The sequence below is a fragment of the Metopolophium dirhodum genome, chromosome 8 (assembly GCF_019925205.1).
Source record: "Metopolophium dirhodum isolate CAU chromosome 8, ASM1992520v1, whole genome shotgun sequence".
Classification (NCBI taxonomy): domain Eukaryota; kingdom Metazoa; phylum Arthropoda; class Insecta; order Hemiptera; family Aphididae; genus Metopolophium; species Metopolophium dirhodum.
This window is the reverse complement of record NC_083567.1, coordinates 7,709,262-7,733,602: the sequence shown is the minus strand read 5'-3', so window position 1 is coordinate 7,733,602 and position 24,341 is coordinate 7,709,262. Positions and strand designations below refer to the sequence as shown.

General features: G+C 29.4%; 1 protein-coding gene across 10 annotated transcripts; it reads left to right on the top strand.

The window, feature by feature from the left end:
• The first annotated feature begins 134 nt into the window (after nucleotides 1-134).
• LOC132950167 (uncharacterized) lies at nucleotides 135-23,732 on the top strand. 10 transcript variants are annotated; one of them, XM_061021424.1, is made up of 13 exons: nucleotides 136-282; nucleotides 348-1,049; nucleotides 1,144-1,268; nucleotides 13,414-13,496; nucleotides 13,634-13,722; nucleotides 14,688-15,083; nucleotides 15,774-15,930; nucleotides 18,067-18,180; nucleotides 18,641-18,748; nucleotides 18,943-18,996; nucleotides 19,062-19,196; nucleotides 20,941-22,346; nucleotides 23,452-23,732. In XM_061021424.1, exons 1-12 carry the CDS (start codon nucleotides 175-177, stop codon nucleotides 22,263-22,265), a joined length of 3,396 nt encoding a protein of 1,131 aa, XP_060877407.1. In that variant the 5' UTR covers nucleotides 136-174; the 3' UTR covers nucleotides 22,266-22,346; nucleotides 23,452-23,732. The 10 variants fall into 10 exon arrangements, with proteins under 10 accessions (XP_060877413.1, XP_060877407.1, XP_060877410.1 ...); XM_061021427.1 differs by lacking the exon at nucleotides 18,641-18,748 and adding an exon at nucleotides 18,265-18,345; XM_061021426.1 differs by lacking the exon at nucleotides 18,641-18,748 and adding an exon at nucleotides 18,265-18,345 and having other exon boundaries at nucleotides 137-282; nucleotides 18,064-18,180; nucleotides 19,065-19,196.
• The last annotated feature ends 609 nt before the right edge of the window (nucleotides 23,733-24,341 follow it).

Here is a 24,341-nt window from a genome sequence, read left to right as displayed (position 1 = left end):
TCCAAAGTTTATGTATCGTATTTCCGGTCACTTGTCAACAATTTAATTAAGAACGCTGATTAGAGCGCCCTTTGTTGGCAGGGAAAACTAGGACACACAGTCAAATGCCAGTTAGTTGCCCAAACACACATAGGTATATGCACATTTTCGGAGTAGCATGACAATTTATTATTAATGGCTCAGTTGTTGAATATTTCGTTTAAGAAGAACGACCTTTACTCTTCGTGGGGTTTTCAAGTATGTGGTGGAAGAGACAGTTGGCGACCACTGACCGTGAGAAATGTAAGTAAAATTATTCCTTTTTGATTTTAAAATAAAATAAAAAATGTTTTAAAAACATTGTTTAGGTCCAAAATGGCACTTTAGCGTACAACTATTTAAATGTCGGTGATCGTGTCTTAGAGATCGATGGCATAGACTGTTATTCGTTAACCGAGTCACAGGCAATTAGTTTCCTCCGAAGGCCGAGTAATTCGATTGAACTTTTAATACTAAAACGACGGGGTGAAAACGTCGTACCGCCCAAAAGGTCATCGAGTTGTAAAGCTTTACAACATTTTGTCTTTCCAAAACATAATAGTATATCAGAACCTGGTTCTCCGCGCCACCAAATTATCAATAATAATGTAGAAATCTCACCTAATCCAGGAAACCAATTGCGTGAACTTAAAGATTCGGATGAAACCCTAAAACGATGTTTTGAAGAACCTAACAAAGAATTTGTCTCATCGCCAATAAAGAATGACAATGAGGTATTACAGTTTTCCAACTTCAAACCTCGAAGGAATTCGTTACAAAAAGACAATGAACCGGTGTGTCTTAGAAGTCGGTCGAGTTCACCGCAATTCTGGAAAACAAATGTAGAAACTTCGGTCACTGGACCATCTAGTGATTGTAAAAGTTTTTGGAAAAAATTAGAAAAATGCTCAATGGAAGACTTGAGTGCCCGCCGCACTCCAAGTCCAGTAAGACCAGCAAGTGTGGCATTCTATCCCAAAACACCCGAACCTATTCAGTCAAAAGCTGAGATAGTTTCGCCAAAGAAAAAGGTAATTCATATGAATTAGATCCTACCATTTTTTTAACTATATAAATATTTTAATTTATTGTATTTCAAATATTGATTATATGCTTACAATATAGGTGACTTTCAGCAATGTATTGTTGGAGAGAAATTATTTGCAAATGGATTTACCAGATTTATCTCCTGGGTCGAGAGTCGACGAAGAATTCAATAAAATATACAACAGTTCCCGTCAGGAAGAACAGTAAGTTTTTTTTAAATCGATAATTTTAATCATTATACCTAAAATCTAAATTATAGGCTATTTATCTATATAGTACCTACAACCATATGGATATACACATACAACGTATTTAGCTTATAGCCTTATATGAATGTATATAAAATATAAATTTAAGCCAGGGATATATCTATTAATTAAAATTTTAAGAAAATATAGAAATAGAAATATATTTTTTTTGTAGGTCTTATACTATTATCCATAGACCATAGCAATAATTTATATGTAATTTTTATGACGCTTCGTTGTTTTTTCCATTGTATTTTTCTGTTCAGTGTGTGTTTCTATCTTTTTAATATAATAAATCGCAGTTTTAATCGTTCCCTAGTATAATGATCTTTTTTTGAACGTAATGATTAATACATTTTTTAAATTGATTATCAAAACATATCTTTATTATGTATTCTATCTTGCTTTCCTGCCCCGTGTTGAACTTGTTTGTTTAATTTTTTATTCGATAAAGGACCATTTTTAAACATAACTTACATTTTAAACTAGTATATAGGTATACAAAAATACAACTATCCAATTAATTTACATAGATACCGTTAAGTTCTCGGTAGGTATACTGAATACATGCTTAATTTTGTCATTTTTGAATAGAATATGTGTTTAAGTAATTAGTAGAGTGAAAAAATATATATTAAACTAATATTTATTTTATAAAAATATAAATTTCATAACATTTTTATATTTTAATTTTTGGTATAAAATTTGTTATAAACAAATTGACTTGTGTCTGTTGTCCGAAAATAGCGTTGCAAAAACTACGTATCAGGGCCAAAATGAATATGTTAAAAATAACGCTTTTAAATACACAACCGCCTGGTAGTGGAATTGGTAGTGGTGGTGGTGGTCCATTTTGGCTATCTTCAATGTCCAGTTGCAAGATTAGTCATTTTTATTAAAAAAAAAAAAATGAGAAGAAAGAATATGTTCAGTGTTAATTTAGTTTAAATTTGTTTGTCCTATTAGACATGAGTTTAGGAGTCTCCGTTCCCTGGAGGTATATATAAACATTTTTTTTTAATTGTTTATTTTTTATTTAATCAATATTAAAGTAAAATTATAATTTTTACTTATAATAACATATTCCTAACGAAATATTTTGTGCGATCGCTATGGATTAAATTTAAGTTAAACTATACTATAGGTAATGCTGTATACATAAGGACGTCATCGTGTGTGTACGCACATACATGATACATCTACGATATCTTATGCTATACAAGTGTTCAAGTTTGTTGTTTTATAATTTATAATATTATATAGTACATAATAATTATACAAGTAATAAGTATGTGTTGTGTTTGTGTTTGTGTTGAATACTAATACGATAGATGCGAATGTAGTATATGCCACACACACGTGATTTTGCTCAAGCACTTAATTTTAATATTTAAATAATTAAATCGATACATTTTATATAAATATTAAATACGATACTATTCTTAATTTCATCGTTTATTAACATACTTAGTTTTTGGACGGATATTACAATATTGTGTGTATACTTTAATAATTCAATCATGGTGTATCTATGAATTGTAATTGTGATAGTTCAGTTCTATTTTTACAATATACTTTGTTCACATCACGTGTGAGGTTGTGCCAAGTTTATATTTTATTTCATCTACATTTAAGTTTTTAAATCTGACGCTATTAACAAAAATTGATATTTAAAATAGTTATACAAAAACTATGAGTAGGATACTATAGGATGGAAATAAAAATAAAAATGAAGATCTAAATGATAATTAGAAAAGAAGTCGTATTAGGTATATATACCTAATATTATATTGTTGAAATATTAGCGGATTAGTTTGTATTTATTTGTATAACTGCAATAATAATAATACGTATTTTGAAATTTAAAATTTATAATTCAAATTTGGAATATTAATCTATAAACATTATAAATATTCAGATGGAAATATTGAATTGTAATAATAATAAATTAATTACTCATTAATTGTTAAAAAAATTAATTGCATATGACGTATTTTTTTGTTTTACATATGTATAATATATAATAATTAGTAAGAAATAAGTATTATTCTAATCAGAATCATGACCAAAAAACTGTAGAATTGCATCGATAAAATTAAAATATTATAGATACACATACCTAGGTGTTCACTGTTCACATACTAAAGTCTGTAGGACAAAATTAAGTAGTTAGGTGGTGTATCTAAAGTACCTAGTGAATAATTATTATTAATTTAAATTGTGCAGGAAATATTTATTCATTATACATTTTTTTTTCTTCAAATAATTATTATTAATTTAAATTGTGCAGGAAATATTTATTCATTATACATTTTTTTTCTTCAAATAATTATAACAATATTCTATACTCGTCGAACAATTGTTATGCTTAGAATTTGTTTAGAATTCGAAATATTCTGTAAGTACATTTAAATCTGATTATAATATTACATATTTTACAATATATTTAGGTTATTTAAATAGATCTTCAGACCTTACCGATTCTATATTACACTATGTTTTAAATATGATGCAAACTGTAGGGATTTTATTCGGGTTTTTTTTTTGTATTATGGTAAAGTAAGTAGGTATGTATTAACAAAAAAATGCCTACAAAATTATTACTTTTCAACCGTTGTACAATGTACCTATATTGCAGTTAACAAAGATTATTATGATTTATGACATACATAAGCCGCGATAGCCATGGGCGTAATTATAATTTTCACGAGAGGGGTAATATGGACAATTTTTGGTGGCCCAATTTACATTAAAATAACAAAAATTAACGTATCCAATTATAGAGAATCGCATATTTCTTAAGTTAAAAATATTAAATTAAAATTTATTTTTCGAAGGGAAAGTTTTTCAATAACCTCATATTCTATAGATCCATATTTCTTCTTCTCGGTACCATAATATCAAGGCCAACCCATGGGTGAAATGCATTTAGTTTTTATAAATATACTTTTACAAAATAAATATTTCACAAATTAATAAAATAATATTTGTATCATGTTGATATAAGTTATTTGGGCGTACAATAGTAAAAATAAAAATATCCCACGTCAATCTTCTATTATTAGTGCAAGTTGTAGTTATTCAATTTTAAAACCAGTATTAAGATTTAAGAATACAATTTATAAGTTATAACGAATCTAATATTAGAATTAGAATTACATTAATGGAGGATAGAGAATCGATAGAAGTTGGTACATGAATAGGTAAATGACAATTATTTACTATCAAATTAAGGAAGTATCCGAGTATCAAGATACACCACCACAGTTGGGGTGGGTAGATTGATAGGTACACGAATGAGTACAGTGATCGATTTTTTTGACCTTGCAGAACTGAGTTAAAAGAATTGATTTATATGTTCGGGTTATTGTTTCCGCAAATTATAATATTATTATAATAATTTAATGTATACAATTATATAAATAGTACAAAATCCAACTGTTATATTTGTCGGTGACCGGTGTCGTAAATCGTGGCCTGTATAGGTATAGGTATCAGGATCACGATTCACGAATTAATGATTATTGATGATATTTGATAAATATTAATTATTACGTGTTTCGGAACTATTGTATGTTTTTTCTTATTTAAGTTTTCTAAGTTTTCGTAATTACTAATATGAAGCTATACGTATACGTTATACGTAGCACTTAAGTACACTTGGTAGGCACCACGGTAGATCATAGTCTGTGGTAGGCAACTACAATGTTTATTATATTATACTGTAACTCTGCAACACATTATAGATTTATAGCCTATATAGCTATATAGGTATACTGTAGTGAATACTTCAACAAAGTTGTAACTTTAATTGTAATAGGTTACTCTTTCAACTCGAAATTAATAAAACTAAATAAAATAAATATTCGTTGAACATTTAAAGTATCTATGCATGGTTTCGTTTTTGAATTACAATTAAGTAAGAAATTCGGTCGATGAGAAATCATTCATTTACGGGTGAATATAATATTTTATAATGTCGAAAAAATGTCGTGACTATTAGCGGTAAACTTTTTTTTGTGAAAGGTAGAAAAATTTATGAGGAATCTTGTAAGTATTCAATTTCAAATCTCAGATGAAAAATACAAATTTTTATGAATTTCTAACTCAAAGTAGTTTCCGATTTTTTGTGATTTTGACGAATTTTGTCAAAATTCTGATTTAAACGCTTATAAAAAAATATTATGACTAGATTTGTACTTCATAATTTTCACATAATATATTATTGATATTTATAAAAAAAAATAAAAAATAAAAATTTCAAATGTCTTTAAATAACTTAAAAAGAGTCAATGTATTTTGAAAATGTTGTCTTGAATAAAAAAATGACTATAAACATTTTGTGAAAATTTAAAATACCTTCTACGGTTACTTGTTTTTGAGTTACCTACTAGAAAAAAAAATCGATTTGGTTATAAACTGGGTTTTCGTAAAAAATGGAAACCAAACTTACAAATTGTAAAAACTTTCAACTCGCCTAAAAGATAAATAATTAAAATATTGTTTTATAAATAATGTTTTTTATGTAAACTTGAAGAATATATTTAATAGGTAACGATCATTAACTAACTACGATTTTGGCGTTTTTTAGACTTATATAATTACAATATATTATATATATATTTAAATTTAAACGAATCCCGGAAAAAAAAATCCCTAGGCTACAATATTACTCACAACCACATGCAACATGAACAAATATTTTTTAAATATTAATTAGTACCTATAATTATTATTTACCACATTATTAATATTCAATTAGAAATACGTATATTATATTATATTATTAAAAAAATTATACATTATAAATAATATTTTGTTTTATATATTATGTGTAATTCAACTTAATTAATTTAACAACTTCACAAATATAGCATATAAAAATATTTCGAATGATCGATACGTCAAATAATAAAGTTAAAAACATAGTATACAAAAATATTAAACAAAATGTAGGTAATAATAATAATAATTATCAAACAATATTTTTTATTAAATGTATGCACGAGGCATATTACACATAATATATTATCGTAATTTAAAACAAAATTTTATTTATTATATATATTTTTTTTAATAACATAATATAATGTAATATACGTATTTGTAATTAAATATTAATAATTTGGTAAATGGTAATTATAGATAGTAATTAACGTTAAAAAATATTTGTTCATGTTGCATGTGGTTGTGAGTAATATTGTAGTCTGGGGATTTTTTTTCCTAGGGTCGGGGATTTTTTTCCTGGGGATTTTTTTTTCAATTACCATTTAAACAGTTAAACGAATCATAAAAAAATGTGGATTATTATAATAATAATATATCGATAATTAAGCCTTGAGAATATTTATTTATAATATTCTGGATGATATGCAATGACCGGTGAAAGACGAAAGAATATCAAAAGAAATGCTTCAATGAGTCATAGTCGTACGTATGATACGTTTATGACCCTCCCACATTCCTATGCGTAAACATCCTAATAAATAACTCTTACATAACTGCTGCTCTGGACCGACTCTGAACCGATAGAAGGTATACATTACAAATTATCATATACCTACTAAATAAAGAAACCGGTTTTTCAGTTTTTGTCATTTCGGTTTCGTTGGAATTTACTTTTATTGTAATATTTGATATAGGTACTTATAAGTTATAACTCCCTTTTACCCTTATCGATGTTTATAGTATTGATTGTTTCTATCATTTATCGATTAAGTTTAGGCTAGTTCATATATTTTTTCATTATACACATATTATATAGGCAGTAAAAGATATGATCTTAACATTTTAAAAGAAACATTTGGTTTTTTAACGTTTATACTTTACATCACGTATTATATATATATATATATATAAAATCAATCGTTGACGTATTTTATGTAGGTACTTGTTAATACTTTTAACTAACAATTTCAACGCTGTTGGATACTATAGGGTCAATGCTTGAAATAATGTAATTTTACTTGAAGGTGTATTATTTTTAAGTGGAATTTTATAAAATTAGTGATACGTATTGACACCATGTTGATATTGAAATACGTATATTATACTAAGTTCCTACTATCCGTCTAGCCACTAGGTATATTATATGAATATTATTTTATACATAAATCATTCAACAGATAAATGTTTTTCATTGTTTCATAACATAACATCGTGTTTTGACATATTAAAATTATTTTGTAATAGTTAATAGTCACATACTTTTGAACTATTAAGTCTATAAAAATTATAATTTGATTTTAATATGCTAATAAATAATAATAATTTGTGGTTTGGTTATTTTTCAAACCTACTATTTAATACCAAATATGATAAAGTTGTTTCCTCTTTTCACCTAAAAATCATTGCATTTTTTTTTCGCTTACAGTTTCTGTTCATAATTTTGGGAAGCATTGTCTCAAAATTAGTTTAATAAAGTAATTAAGCGTTAACCATAGAGTTTTGATTAATTTAATTTTAATATAATTTTTGTTGGCCTTATATTATGGTCTATGGAGAATAAGGGTATACAGATTTTTGTTTACATACTGTGTTAACTATTTAGTGATTAATATTCGATTTATCATAATCTAACTGTTGAAGTAAATGCATTATTTTTAACTATGTATAATTTAGTATCACACGTTCTTGTCCTCCAACGGGTAGAGCCGTAGAAGAGTGTTCATTGTTAGTCAATCCAAAATTGCACTTACAAATTTACAATTACTGTAAAGGATTATAATATCTGCTTCCCAAAATGTTGAATTTAATGAAACCTTAGGGGAAAAAAATGAAAAAAATAAAAAAAAATTGAAAATATTAATTTTAGTATATTATATTCTCGTAAAATAAGTTATTAGTTATTACAATGCTAAAAAATTATAAGCAAATGCATTACTAATCGATAACCAAAGAACTGCAGTGATTTTTTTAATACATATTAAATAGGTACTGTGTAAGAGTGTAAGACATACTACAACATTCTACAATATACAAGTATGGACGTACCTATTAGTAAAATAAAATACTTAAGATAGATACTGTTTTAAAATATTGTAAAAATGTAAACCTATATTATACAATTATTATAGTATTATCACAGGTATTATACTATGAAGTATGATAATATTATGTACTTAATCTATTAATTATATTACTATACATACTAATATACTATAAATATTGGTATTGTTTACTACGAGTTTGACACATTTACGGTAGGTTAACAGTATCTACCTATGGTCCCTACAGTGTTATATTGGATCAATTCAAAGATTTATGAATTTATAAATTTTTAACGGTTGTATTTTTCAAAGAAATTTTCATTTCTTTTTTTACATACGAGTTTAGATTTGTACATTATACTATACAAATTAAAACTTGAAAGTATAGTCTTAAAATAATTTAATTAAAGTAATTGCTTATTACATTGGTAAAAAAAAAAACATCAAAGTATTTTTATAATTAAGTGTATACATCATGTACAATATTGGTAAAATAATAATTATTTTATATAAATTTGATTTTGGATTTGATTCTAATCTGTTCTAGATTTTTTTATGTCATTGAATTGATTTATTTTGATGAAAAGTATTCTTCTGATTATTGTATAATTTTTACAGATTTAGTAATAATAATAACAAAGAAGTTAATATTTTTATTCTATAGTCATAATTAATTGTAATTAACATAATATCAGTACGTCATTTTCAGTACCATATTACACTGTTACTGTAGAGCAATATTGTATAGAACAACGACGAACAAATATGCTGCAATTAATGAATAAATATTATGCAATTATCCACAATAACAATCGTCAAAATATTTTAAATAGTATTTCCTAACTATATGAATGGAAACAACGAACACTATATAGGCAAGTACCTATATATGGAACATTCCAAGTTGTAATAATCTCTGTAGTCCATGTACACTTTTTGTATACGTATTCCCTATTATTATTATCACTTAAGTGTTTGTGTGTCAAACTGACGTACTTAAAAAATCTCATATAATATAACAAATATAAAGTCATATGGGTAACAGTTTTCTCCTGTTCGGACGCACGCACGCCACGCACACATGTGCTAAAACGAAATAAAATGAAATTTGTCCCACAACAATATTTGCGCGTAATCGCGTTTAGTGCGTCACTAAAAAAAACACTATCACTCATATACATGTATAGTACAGAATTAGAATACCTATCCGAGTGACCGGTTCGTTATTATACTCTGGAGAGCGGACAAATTGCAGACGACAGTCGTTGGCCGTTGCATCTGACTCGCATTCAGCGCCGCGTCGCCTCAGAGTGCGCATGTCTATTATACGACCTACCTAATATACTTGAACTTGTTTTTATGAAATTAAATATCGACGCCGTTGTCACAGACTCGTATAATTTGTGGTTGTTTATTCTATATTATATTCGTGCACGTTCCATCAGCCGTTCTTCGTTTTAATTTACTTGTCACCGCGTACCTATAAACTTAATATAATTTTCACTCGAATTCCTCAATCATGACTACCACAGCTGCCGTCGAAGCGTCAAAATTGGACCGTACCGATCCCAGAGTGCGAAAACTTGTGTACAACATGTACAGAAACGTTTTGGGGAATTATAACGATAAAGCCAACGCTATGTTGGACGCGTTGCCGGAACACCAAGTAACCCAAGACCAAGGGATCGATCGACAGCTATCCAGTATATTGTAAGTCTGTGAGGGATTTGTTGCCTGCAACCGGATGTTAATATATACAATATACATAATATAAATATTAATACATATCACGAAAAATAAAAATTTTTATTTTTATTGATACCTCTATAATAAATAGATATATATTATAGGTACGCAATTAACTATAATTTTCCGTATATGCACCCATTTTAGAAATAGTTACGTCCGTAGGTACAACTGGAAATGTTTTTTTTCGGCACTTTATTGTCATTTTCTGCGCACTGATCTTTCGACAATTTTGTTCATTCAGCTGTTTACACCTATACCAATATCATTTAATGACTGCAGCAATTCCGATCACTTGATCCGTAGCCAACGTTTGTATTATTGTTATCCTCTTTAAGACTTCAATATTATGACATTATCATTACTATTCCATCGCAACACATTACGTGTATTTAATGAGTAAATGTTATGTATAGATACATAAATTAATATATTTTATTTTTTAGATAGATTTTCTGATATAAATTATTCTTTGTTAGGATTCAAAATATTAACATATGTTTCGAAGACTATAGTATCATATCAGTGGACTGCAGAACCTCTTGCGTACGATGGACTTTATTTTGAAATATTATTTTAATTTTAACATAAATCATAATGCTATATTTACTTTCTGAAATAGTTTTTTTTTATAAAATATTATTTAATTATCATAGGTTTAAATAAATAACATGCAATATTAGTGAAATGTAAATTTAACAGATACCATTAATAACTATATTTATACAAGTGGTTCTTATATGCAAATTTCAGTATTGCTATTATTTTTATATCGTGCAGTACGAATAGATTATGTCATTATATATAGTACATTACCAATATCAATTAAAAAAGTATATTATTTTTAAAATGTTTTGATTGGATATTAGGAATATTTGATTATGTTGCTATGTCGGTACCTATCTTTTTAATGTAGCACGATTTCTGATATCCAATATTTATAGTTATTTAATTTTAATTTGAGGTCGAGGTGTTCGTGAACAATTATCATATACTTTGAATTAATGCATTTTAGTTTAAATCAATTCAGTATTTTTTTTTTATTAATCTTGAATCTCGATTCATTAATAAGACATATTATAACTATACACAACATAATATTATGTACTGATGAGTCATATTGTATGGCGCACATGCTTGCATGAATTTATTTTTTTAGGATAGTGAAATATGTATGATGAGATCATATTCAGGAGGAGGATTTTCTCTTATGCTATTTTGAAAATCGTATAGTAATATTGTTGACTGTTGTTTATTATAATGTTGCGTTCTAAGTTAAATGCTTGTGAAATATAATATATTATAATTTATAATAGTACTTAGGTATATAATATACTTTATTCATAAATAATCATAATGATGTATAATTAATCAATATAATATTATTTTAAAAAAAACGAAAAACTATGAAAAATACATATGTATTTTTCAAAAGTATAGCTGAATGTTACTTTTTCAACTCCTTCTTGTAAAAAAAACAATCTTTTGACATACCTAAAGAACATTATTTAATTATTTTATACCTATATTAGTAGCAATAATGAATTCTAAAATACTGCTTGGACTATTTGTTAGAAAATTCAAAAACAATGCTATATAATATTATAATGAAGGCCATCGTGACAGTCAATTTTCTAATAAAATGCCTTTGCCTTATATTGAAATTAAATTAAGTGATGGGAGTGATACGACATGCCCCTTCCATTAAAGTAATAAACATTATAGTCAGGTACTTATTTAGAGTTGGATGTCGGTGTAATCGCTAATCGTAATTATTACAATTTATAAAGAATACAATAATACATATTTTATATATATATTTAGTAATTTGGTATGGTGTAGGTATATAATCAATGGCGTATAACTTAAAATAATAATATATTATATTATAATATAATTTATAAATATCTCTTAAAAAAAACAATTAAAATAATGACTTTTGTCTATTTCATATTTATTATATAAGTTTTTTGATTTTCATGCTCCATTACTTCTCAATATTTTGAAGATAATTTATCAAAGATTTTTTTTTTATAGATTTTGAGCTTGACTACTTGAGTATTATAAACATGCCAAGATAGGAAGAATTTGCATACCTACATAAATTGATTAGGCATGAATTATGATATAAACTGATACGCAATATAATTTTCTAATTTATAAATTATAAATAGTATCTTCATTTGTATCGTATTCATTGATTTGCAATTTATTTTAAATATAGTTAAATCAAATTATAATTTTCTTATAACAGATTTATTATATAAATGTTAATGTACCTATTTTGTTAATATCTTATGATAAAAAATTGTTTAATATTATAAAGAGATAAAACATAGGTAATGAATGTATATAGTTGAGACATCTGCAGGCTCTCAAGTTCACGGCTATAGAATAGTATAGGCACACGAATATATCAATATATGACTTGCGTTTATAATTTACTTCATATTTTATTATTGGCTTATTATTCTACGGACTATAGTTTAACATGACCAATTCTTTTTTTTGTCGTTTCGGTGAACATAATTTAAATCTCATATTTCCGCGTATGTCGGTGCAGTTTCCGTTTTCCGGAGTAATAGTCAAATATAGTACAGTATATAGTCCTATAGTAATCTAATCAAATTACCGTTGACCTTAACGACGCGCAATAATCGTAAATACAGAAGATATAAACAACCGGCAAAAAAATTCAACGTGAGAATAGGCAAGGTTGTAAAATACATATTATGTGTTTTCTGTTTGAAGAGTAAAAACTAAACAGCGGCGCCTGTCCAAGGGCACACGAGCAAGGCTGACCCTGCAAAACGTCATACGTACCTATACAACAAACACAGATACCTACTACAGATTACTCGTGTAATAGCAGACGGTCGAACGGCTCTCGAGTAGCGTAAATATAATATAGCTCATTTCGGTCCAAATATGGTAGCTTGTCCCCCACAATGACAATTTCAAACACGAGTGCATAATATATAATGTACTCGAACGCTATTATTAAACCACTCGATACACAATATAACATATAGACGTGGTATGTGCTGTATATATACTCACATTAAAAATCAGCAATTTTCAGGTCCATAATCTGTATTCGCTCCAAAGATTTAAAAATGTGTACCTATTTAATAATATATAATGGTTACTACCTATTATTATGTAGTTTGTCGTAATTATAGATACCTATGATACGATCGTGCAAAACTTGCCATGTATTATAATTTTTATGTTATTAGATTTACTTCGTGCGTAGTGCGTACTACTGCATAGGCTACAGTTTTTAATCCAACTGCATTTCATAAAAAGTGTATATTATATTATATCAATAATTAAGTATTACCGTTTGTTGTGAAATTATTTAGGCATCAAATAGGAGTGAAAGACTTAGCCGCTGGAGATATGTCCGCACCACCCCCGCCAGCGCCGCCACCACTGCAATATTCTGGTAATGGAAATAAATCACGTTTATTAAATACATCCATTTATACATAATATGGCTCTTTCGTCGTGTGTACGACGTTTAGGCTTTGTTGAGAAAATTCGTAATTTAGTGTTATGTAAATTGATGTTATTTGTTTACAGGAGGAACAACTCAAGGTGGTCCACCCCCACCACCACCACCACCAATGTTGCACAGTGGACACATTCCAGCTATTAGAATAAAAACTGAGGTAAATTATTACTATTGTTTATTTTTTCATGTACTTATATATTTTATATTATCATCATTATAATCATAATTAATCGCAGAAAATCTGAGTATTTATTAATCATTGTTTGGTTAAGTTAAATATTAAATAACTGTTAACTTTTGAAAATATTTAAATACCTACATTATTTTACGTTTGTATTGTTTAACTTTTATTGTTCAATAAAAATAATTATAAAATAAATTAGTAGATTTAAAAAGTAAAAAAAAACTATAAACATTAAAAAATTAAAACAACATTAGCCAATTAAATTTGTAGTAAAATATTATTAGGTGCTCACATAATAATTAAATTAAATATGGGTTTATTATATATTGTATATTTACCTTCTACCTACCTATTTAATAAACTATTGTTCATTGCATTATGTATAGTATGGCAAAAATTGTGATTGTAAAGTGCCATTCGAACTAGGATAAAATGTTTTTTAATTGCATTTATGTGTAACGCGTCTATGATTAAAATAAATATTTATGATGCAATTGTTTACACTTTTTAGTACGTTCTAACCATATAATTAAACTTTAAAATCGGAACAATAATAAATATGCGGGTATTAAGAATTTACAAACCACTTTTAACTATAGGTATTCGTGAATCATAATTTATAAATAAATTATTACAATTTTAACAATTTCAAATGTAAACATTGATAGGTATTTTTTGTTTTTTGAAATTAATTATTCTGTTTAATAGGTAATAGAGCTGCTAGTTTTATTGAATTTGTTATTAATAGAGAAAATTGGTTATTTAACTATTACAAAATGTAAACCTTTATAAACCGTTAAACATAATATTAAAATTATAGATATTCATTGTAAATACATTTTATCTTATTGATAAATATTAAAATACAACCTTGTATCCCTGTAGGTACCTTGCTAACGCTAAGTATTAATCAACATCTATAATGAATTGTTTTTCAGCTGAATGAACCTAGAGAAATACCATCAACCATACAAAATGCAATGGCTACCAAAGACAAAAAACCATTTACGTATCTTCCAGGTGGATTAGACTTGAGCGAGATCAGAAGTCCTCGAATGCAAAGGCGCTTAGAAAGAAATGCCCAGACTCCACCTAGCCCGGAACAAGTACCTCAAAAATCTCCTGACTATCAGCAACAACAAGAGGTAAAACCAAACTTTGAACACAAACCAGTGTGTAACGTGCGACCTGCCTCGGAAAGGGTATGCCTGTTGCCCCAAGTTCAGCATCAACCACAGCTGAATAAGTCGCCCACTCCTTGGATGCAGAAGGCTGCACAAATTCAACCCTCCCCAGCTCCGTGGACCCAAAACAAAAAAGAATATGTTGATCAGGTGATTATTTTTAAGAACTTTCCTTAACATATTGTTTGCCGTATTCGATTTAAATTTAAATGCAATTGAAAAAATGTCACGTGCTGAGCATATTGTGTTATATTATTATATTATATTGTGCTCTATATAGTAAAGAAATCAAATATCAAGAATGTTTTGCTAATAATTTAATTGCATATATATTTTAAAATATCAAGTCAAATATTTGGTTGTTGCAGACTACCGTACTTACCTTTTTAAAAATATTCTTTAGGCTTAAGCATAATTATATTATAAATTATAATAATATATATATTAAAAATTTAATGTAGTATAACCAGGGTTTTATATTTTTTTGGTGTTTGGGAGGGAGGGGAGGTTAGCGAGGGATGGGGCTGATAATTTGTACTATGTGGGAGGCTTTTCTAGTATACCTTATAAGTTTCGTATGCTTATGCCGTGGGACGTAGGTATATAACATTTTAGACTTTTGCAGTAATATTCATAGAAATTACAATTCCAATACGTATACGTATTCTACGTATTCTAATACGTTCAGAGAACACGAAAAGCATTTTTAGATTGTTCTGAAATTTTGGGATGCACCGTCTCAGGCTTATATTGATTATTGTAGGAAATAATAAAAAAATTAATAAACATTAATTGTTTCGTATACATATTTTAATTTAATTGTCTAAAATAATTGTTTAGGTTGATAAATCAGAAGAACGAGTTGTACCCGTGCGAGTTGAAATTAATAGACAAATACCAACACAACCACTGAAGAATAATACAAACCACTCGTATGATTCTGAACCGATACAAGGACGTTCATTTAAAGTGCTCCAACAAATTACCGAGCCAAAAGGTGACTACACAAAATTAATTAAGATATTATATGTGAATATTATTTTTAGTTATTAAAACAACCATCTCTGAAGCCAAATTATTATTAATATTATTCGTTACAATTTGCTTGTTATTTTAAAACGGAGCAATGAATAAGTTGGTTTTACAATGTGTATTTTTTTTGTGTTTTCATCACTTTTTGGAGCAGTATTAATGCTTTATATTTCAACTTTTAGGGTGGTTAACTCATAGCAAATTGGATTTAGTGCCTACTTTAAGGGTCAAAAGCAAAAAATTAATTATTAAAAAAAAATAGTTACTGATCTAGGTACCTATTGCACAGTAGTTGTCGAATAATATTTTTAAATTACAACAAAATATCTAACATCGTTTTATTCTTCGTTTAAATGTGCATTTTTGTCCAAATTTGAACTTTAAATGTCTATAAAGAAAAAGTGTGCATATTTTATATTTTTTAGAATTTTTGGTATCAGTATGAAATATTTATGAGGATCTTGAATTAAATGTTCAAACCTTAGTTTAAAAAATTGAACATTTTATAAATTTTTATTATTTTCTATACACAATGGAATTTTAAAAATATTTTAAAAATAAATTTTAATTGTTATTAGTAGTATACATTTGTATGTTCACAGTCTACTTTTTGTGTCACCACGGTAATTTCACACCGTTCAAGGGAGGATGTCCCGCTTGGACACAATAATTTTACCGTGTAAAAATTATGAAGAATTTGTACACTTTTTACACGGTAATTTCACACCGTTCAAGGGAGGATGTCCCCCTTGGACACAATAATTTTACCGTGTAAAAATTATGAAGAGTTTGCACACTCAAAGTCAGTTTTGTCCAAATATTTACAGTGTACATGCTAAATGGTTTTTTTTCTCAACAACTAAAAAACTGAAATAATAATTACTATATTCGCATTTTTTTTTTTTTTTATTTATTTATGTTGTTGAGAAAAAAACCATTTAGCATGTACACTGTAAATATTTGGACAAAACTGACTTTGAGTGTGCAAACTCTTCATAATTTTTACACGGTAAAATTATTGTGTCCAAGGGGGACATCCTCGCTTGAACGGTGTGAAATTACCGTGTAAAAAGTGTACAAATTCTTCATAATTTTTACACGGTAAAATTATTGTGTCCAAGGGGGACATCCTCCCTTGAACGGTGTGAAATTACCGTGGTGACACAAAAAGTAGACTGTGAACATACAAATGTATACTACTGTTATTCATACCATCACTGATATATATTTTAGAGTATATACAGTACGCGCCACGTGGTACTGACAATTGACCTATAAGTTAATAACTATAATATTATAATAATTAATAATAGATTTTAATACATTCGATGTTTTTGCCAAAAAATAGTTCAAACTATAGTACCGTACTATTAATGGGAAATAAATTACTAATAGTTTTATCATTATATGTATAAACTATGAAATATACTTAGAAATGGAGGCTGACGCATCATTTCCGCTAAGATATGTTCTTCGTATGAAATTAACTATCATTGGGTTCAAATTTAATACTTCCTTTCCAGTGACCTACTCTAAATCGAAACCTATTATACTATAGCAGACCGATATTTAGCATTTTACCGAGTTTTTTATCCTTAGAACTTGGAAGTGACCATATAACGATGTTATGGTATTTTTCACAAATTATTATAGTAGGGAATTAGGAAGTATATGTATAACTCAATACTCACTGTATATAAGTATGTTTATATAGAACTAAATTATTTAAAAACTGAAGCTGAAAACAAAATGTCAAAATGTATACATTCGTTATACACTTTTATACCCATTATAAATTATTTAAATTTTATGAATTATAGTATATACATTTAAATAACTACGTACTTGCATACAATATATTATATAATATGATACATTTAGGTATAGACATTACTTAAGTATTCTAAAATAATAAAATTATATTGCAGAATATTATTTAAGTGTACCTAATCATTTTAATGAGTCATATAAACATATTATTTTGCATATTATATATCAGCTAGTGCCTAGTATATCGTTTGTTTGACATAATAATTTTTAATTTCTACGTATTCAATAATCTATTTCTTTTATTCAAGTATTTATTTTTATTTTACAGGCGTGCTTTATGATGGTACTCAGCCTTATAACAGCCAGTCATTACCCTTATCGGAACTCAGAAAGTTGCAGTTAAGTGATGACGACCGATCTTTCATGAACAGGGTTAAATCTCAAGGTTTGTATTCTTACAAAAAACTTAATCTAGGCATCCAATAAATAATAAATATCCACAGAATATTTCAATATCTAATCGTTATAGCTAATAATGTAGACACAGAAAACCCAAGATATAGAGGCGGCTCTATACCTTCCAAGATATTCAAAGTTTTGGAAAATAGTGGTAAACATTTATGTTATTATTCGGTGGTGGTAATATATACATGATGGTATTATAACAAGCAACACGCTCGCTTTTTTGGCACATTTTAGAATCGGTTCAATTTTCAACTTAATAAAATAGTATAATACATGATTTTACACATATAGCCATATAGGTACTTAGGTACCTACTCATTCAACTACTATATTTTTTTTATTAATTTAAATGTATGTATACATGTACAATTAAACGGTTAATATTTATATAATATCATAATATATTAATTAAGGGAATTATTTTTGTATACATTTATCAGTTGACGATGATAAATTTTTACACAACGAAACGGACCCTCGTTACAAAGGTGCGTCGATTCCGTCTAGAAGCTTTCGAATGTTGCAAACATTAACGAACTCTGCACCTGGTAAAAAAATGTTAAATCAAATCCCTATATATGTAATTGTCAAGAGTTTATTACTAACGAAACATAATGAATTGCCGTGATAGATTTGGGCTACGCACTAGTATATAGTAGTATATTTCTATGCTTTGAGCTTCGCTTTAGTATAAATATTTGTTTGATTTCTTAAATTTCATATTGGTTTTTAAATTTTGCAGTTCCGATGGATAACAATTACAAACAATCGGTACCGATAAACAATTACGTATCAGGTAAAAACGAATTTTAACGGGTCGTGTCGACATAATATTATACAGTCTAATGGATAAATTTTTAGTAGAACCTATAGAATCCAAAATGTATGTACCACCGTCAGAGAGACCTGTCGGCTCAGAACCGCATAAGTATACCGGTGGCTCTATACCATCAAGATCATTCAGGATGTTACAAGCTATGACTGGCCAAAATAACGGTAACATTTCATAGTTCAACATTTTATATTTAACTAAGACGTTTACCTAGTATTAATGAAATCAGGCGATCAAATATATGATACAATTTTATTACCCAAGTAATATTTTAATTCCATGTTATATCTTTATGACAGTTAGTTCATAATATAATTTGCCAACTTATATGTGGCGTTATGGGAGAATCGCTTACATAATTATTAATTAATACCTAGCACTTTCTTCAGTTCTGTCGTATTATTTTTTATCATATTGTATTACTAATTATTATGAAAGAATTTACACCTTTATATTGATAATTTATGTATTATTTTTAAGGTTTTTTATGCGAGATTAATGTAATTTGAATCATCGAGTTAATAATTGTCAGTTGATAATAATTAATGAGTTATAATTATGTAGTCATGTAGAAGTAAAATACTTCATACTGACACCACCCATATATATTTTTTGTTGAGTAATGCGAACACTGAAAAATAACCAAATACAATAACATATCTATTTATTTTAATTTTTAGTATATGCCTAAATGGTTATTCATCTCAGAAATATGTAGTTAAATTTAATTTTGTGATTATTATAATTTATAAACTATTTTTTAACTCAAAAGTCAATCGATCTCTTAAAATATTGAAATGTTTTACTGAATGATTTCATCGTTTATAAAAATATACCTAATATTTTAATAATCATAATTCATTTTTCAATTTTTAAAGTGATTAACTTTGTATACTATTAAAGACTAAATTATTATAGTAATTTTATATTTTATTTTATATGCTGAGGAATCATATGAAATTAAATTATTGAATTTACAAAGATTTAATAAGGTTAGGTTAGGTTAGGTTGTTTAACGTCAAAAATAATGTCTTGTAGTTGAGTAAATAACCTAATAAAACGTTTCAGCTACACGTTTATAAGTTTACATACATTTTTCAATTTGCTTTTAAATGTTTTTGTTTGTAAAATGTATTAACATTTTTAATAATATTTGTTGTAGAAATAGTTTAGTTTTATTACTGAAAGATAAAAATATTATTTTAAACATTTTTTTTGTATGTGTGAATTTATTTTAGTAGTTATAATTGCTTTTTGATTTTAAATAATATATTTCTTTGTTTTTTTTATTCATGTGCATTATAATAGAGTTACAATTATATACTTACATATAGTTATGTTTGTAAAGTTTATTCATAATTTTAATATTGACTTTATGTCTTTAATTTTTTTTTTTTTTGTATAGCTTAACTAAAATATAAATAGTTGAACTTTCTTTTTAAACTTTAACACTGTTTAATAATTAATATTAATTAACTTCGTTAGTAACAAAAAACTGTAATTAACATCAATGAAAACACTACACCGCATTGGTCATTCTGCCGCCGTTAACGTATAGTTATGTCCAAATATAATGTTATATTTTTACTGTCATTAAAATGTTATTTACGTAATATTTTTTTTAACGATATTTGCATAATCTTGAATACGTATTATGTGTACTCGTGGGCGGTGCCGCGGTGGACATTATACATTTATACTGTTTAATATACAAACATAACATATATCGTTAAATAATGAAATGTAGTTTATGCATTGATCATCAAATGTATGTAATAGTTATAGTAAATTGTGCAAAAAAAAAAAGAAAGTCAAATTGTGGAACTCGCACCAAGGACGACGTTCTAGTACTGTGAATTGCGATTAGCAAGCTCGGCCGTTATTTTTTTTTTTTGTTTTGTTTTGTAGAAGAAGAACAACAACAACAACAAAATGACTTACAAAACCTGCAATCGCATACCCCATATCCTTTTCTCTGTCCCGAATTTTGGCAACATTACAATTATCTAAAGGAATTTCACGACTGGCACTGCACCGGTTCTGAGTCTGTGACAGATCAGCAACAATACCACGAAGACCACCAACAACAACAATACCACCACCAACACCAACAACAACAACAATCCACAATACAGCAATCGGTGCAGACCGGCGTCGCGTCGGTGGCAGACACCACTGCGGCGTATACCGGCCACGTGTTGAACACCATCGCCGAAGAAGAAGTCGCCGACGACGAGAACGACTGCTCACCGTACGCCGACGATACCGACTCAAGCGAGTGCGAAGTGACGGTGACGGTGACGTTGCCGTCGAAGAAAGCTGCCGCCGAGACGATGGTGGGTGAGGCAGTACAGGAACGGGCGAAGGCTAGTTCACCGGTGGACTTTTGGCAGCAAATCAACGACGGTGCAGGCGTGCCGGCCGACACGTCTACGTCGGACAGCGACGACGAGTGTTCGGGTGACGAAGAGCCTTCGGGCGTCGTTTGTCAACCAGAGAACCTGCTGCAGATGCCGTCGGTCGTCGCTTGTCCTACGGAGAACCTGTTGCACAAGCCGTTGGGCGTCGTTTGTCAGCCGGAGAACCTGCTGCAGAAGCCGTCGGACGACGAGGCGGTCGGCGACTGCCACCAGCCGTCGGATCGCGAAGACGACGACGCCGATTCAGGCATCACGACGACATCGTCGGCCGACATGGCGAGCCGACCGACCTCCGCCAAAGACGTGAATGGTAGCGGAAGAATCGGAGGCGTCGGCGTCGGCTCAAAGAAATACCAAAGAACGTGCACGCACTCGCGACTCTTCGACTTCTTGCAGCGCGACGACGACGACGACGACGACGCCGCCGACAACGATGACGGCGCGGACTCCTGCAGCAACGGCGCGGACTCCAGCAACGGTACGGACGGGAAAAACAAACCGCCGCAGTCGTGCACTTCCGGTTATTCGTCGGCGGCCACCACGCCGTCCACGCCGTCGGCGGTCGGCAGGAGCCGGACTTACGAATCGGACTTGGCCCGGACGGAATACGACAGTTATTACAAGAGCTGGGAGTACGCTTGCCCGTACTTCGGATACGACATACTGCCGTCGAAGGCGTTCAAGACCATCGCGACGCGGCTGCAGGGAGGCGGCGGTCCCGTGGCGGCCTGCAAGTCCCCGACGACTGCCGCCGCGGGCACCACCACCAGGTTCAAGTGTCCCAAAATTCCTAACGGAGAAGACGGATCTTAAACGCGTCTCTTCCCCGTCACCATCCCCTGCCCACGCACTTTTCATTTTTCTCGTTTGGGGTTTTTTTTACGATTTTATAAGGTATTATATAGCATACGCGTTGTTTGGAGTCTGTGAACGGTTGTTGTTTTCTCTCTGCAGTTTATATATCTCATTCTATCTCTGTCTTGCGAATACTCTCTGTGTACACATTTATTATAATTACTTTTACCATCAACCTCGTTTATCTATGTACACACAATGCACCTACCGAAAATACGTACGATATACATTCGTCACTGCACGCGTATGTAAAAAATATAGGTACCTATAACTTAATTGGTACACTATCTGCACACAACATAATAAATACACAACACCGACTGCTGCTGCTGCTGCATGTACGCTCCACAAACCACCCCACTCTCGTGGGTGCCCCGCGACGAAGCACACCTTCAAATAAACGAGGTTGTGGTGCGCTGCAATGATATGTATATATTATATACTATTAAATAATATTATACGTTGTATTATTATGTTATAATGTCGTCCAAATCGCAGACATCAATCATGTGTCCGTGACCCTGTAAAATAATATTTTCCCCCCTGAACAACATATCCCGTCTTCTTCTTAGCTCTGTGCTGCGTTAACTTCTTCACAGTTGGGAATAACATTATTATTATTATTTTATTATATAACTCCACCTTTTGGAATATAACGTTACAAAGCGTATATACGTGTTTATTAACTTTTTATATATAAATATTTAATTATATTTATACACAGTCGTTGGTCTAAAGTATCAAATATTTGAACGTCTCCGTTTCATTGGAATATAATAATAAAATAATATACATTGAACGGATGTATATTTAGATTTAGTTTTTAATCTATTATAAACTAATTATTTTACCGTTATAATAATATACGAAACAAAAGGTGTAGTTTTTTGTATTTTGTTTTCCAAGTTTTTGTGTGCTGTATACAGTTGTTCAGTTGTTGCTATATGTTTTACTGCAGACAGTGTTCCAAATGGCCCGGTAGACGTTGGTTACTCGGTTAATCAGAAGTTCGAACCTTCGAACGACCTGTTAATCTAATAATATATTATATTATATTATATTTCGTCACCGGCAACGTTTGGGACGCTTTGATTTTTTGTAATTAATTTACACATTTTTAACCGAGACTTTTTTCTTTTCGCAGGTAATTTAGGTGAATCTGACTTCTGATTTGGAATGACGGTAACCACAATCAAACTGCTTTTACGTTGAATGATTTATATTTGTACGGTTTACACATTTTTGCTATATTCATATATGTATAAATAATTTTAACTATTTAGTATTGTAGGTAAACTGAATTTACATTAACACATAATTCTAGCTTAATATATTATATTTATGTTGTCTATATTATAAAAAAATAAATTGTAATAAAAACGGATAAGTTTAAAACCATGAATAAAAATCGTCTACACAGTTGTACTTAAGAGTGTTTCGTTTGTGATGTGGTTGTTCGGTGAACGAGCCCGTCGATTTGCAAACAAAATAACCAATAAAATGTTTGAATCGATGTACACACCGCCATTATTATTAGGTCAGTCGTCGAAGACGCAGACCGTCGACCGATGATGGGTACGTAAGACGATTCGGTGGTGCGTAGGTTGATATCGAATAATATGTAAATAGGATAATATTAGTACACAGCTATAATAGTGTCTTCTGAACACATAGTAAAATTTATTAGTAGGTAGAAAAACATAATAATATGTGCAATTAGTAAACTATCGCGAACGAAATCGTTTTATGGGGCGGCGGCGTGATTCAACATGGTATTTTTTTCTATTATTAACAAATTGTCTTTTAAATAATCATATTATATGGTACCTACCCACCTGCTACCCAATCACAATTTCTGGTGCATTGCTCAATGAACACGCACGAATATAGCCGACTTTAATAAGCGCCATTGTAAACACGCCCGCGGTAGACCAGCTTTAACCCATTTAATAATAAAATATTGCTGTCCAAACGATTTGCAACAATAATAATGAGTCGAAATGTTTTGTTTCGATTCGCCGGCTGTACAACAAC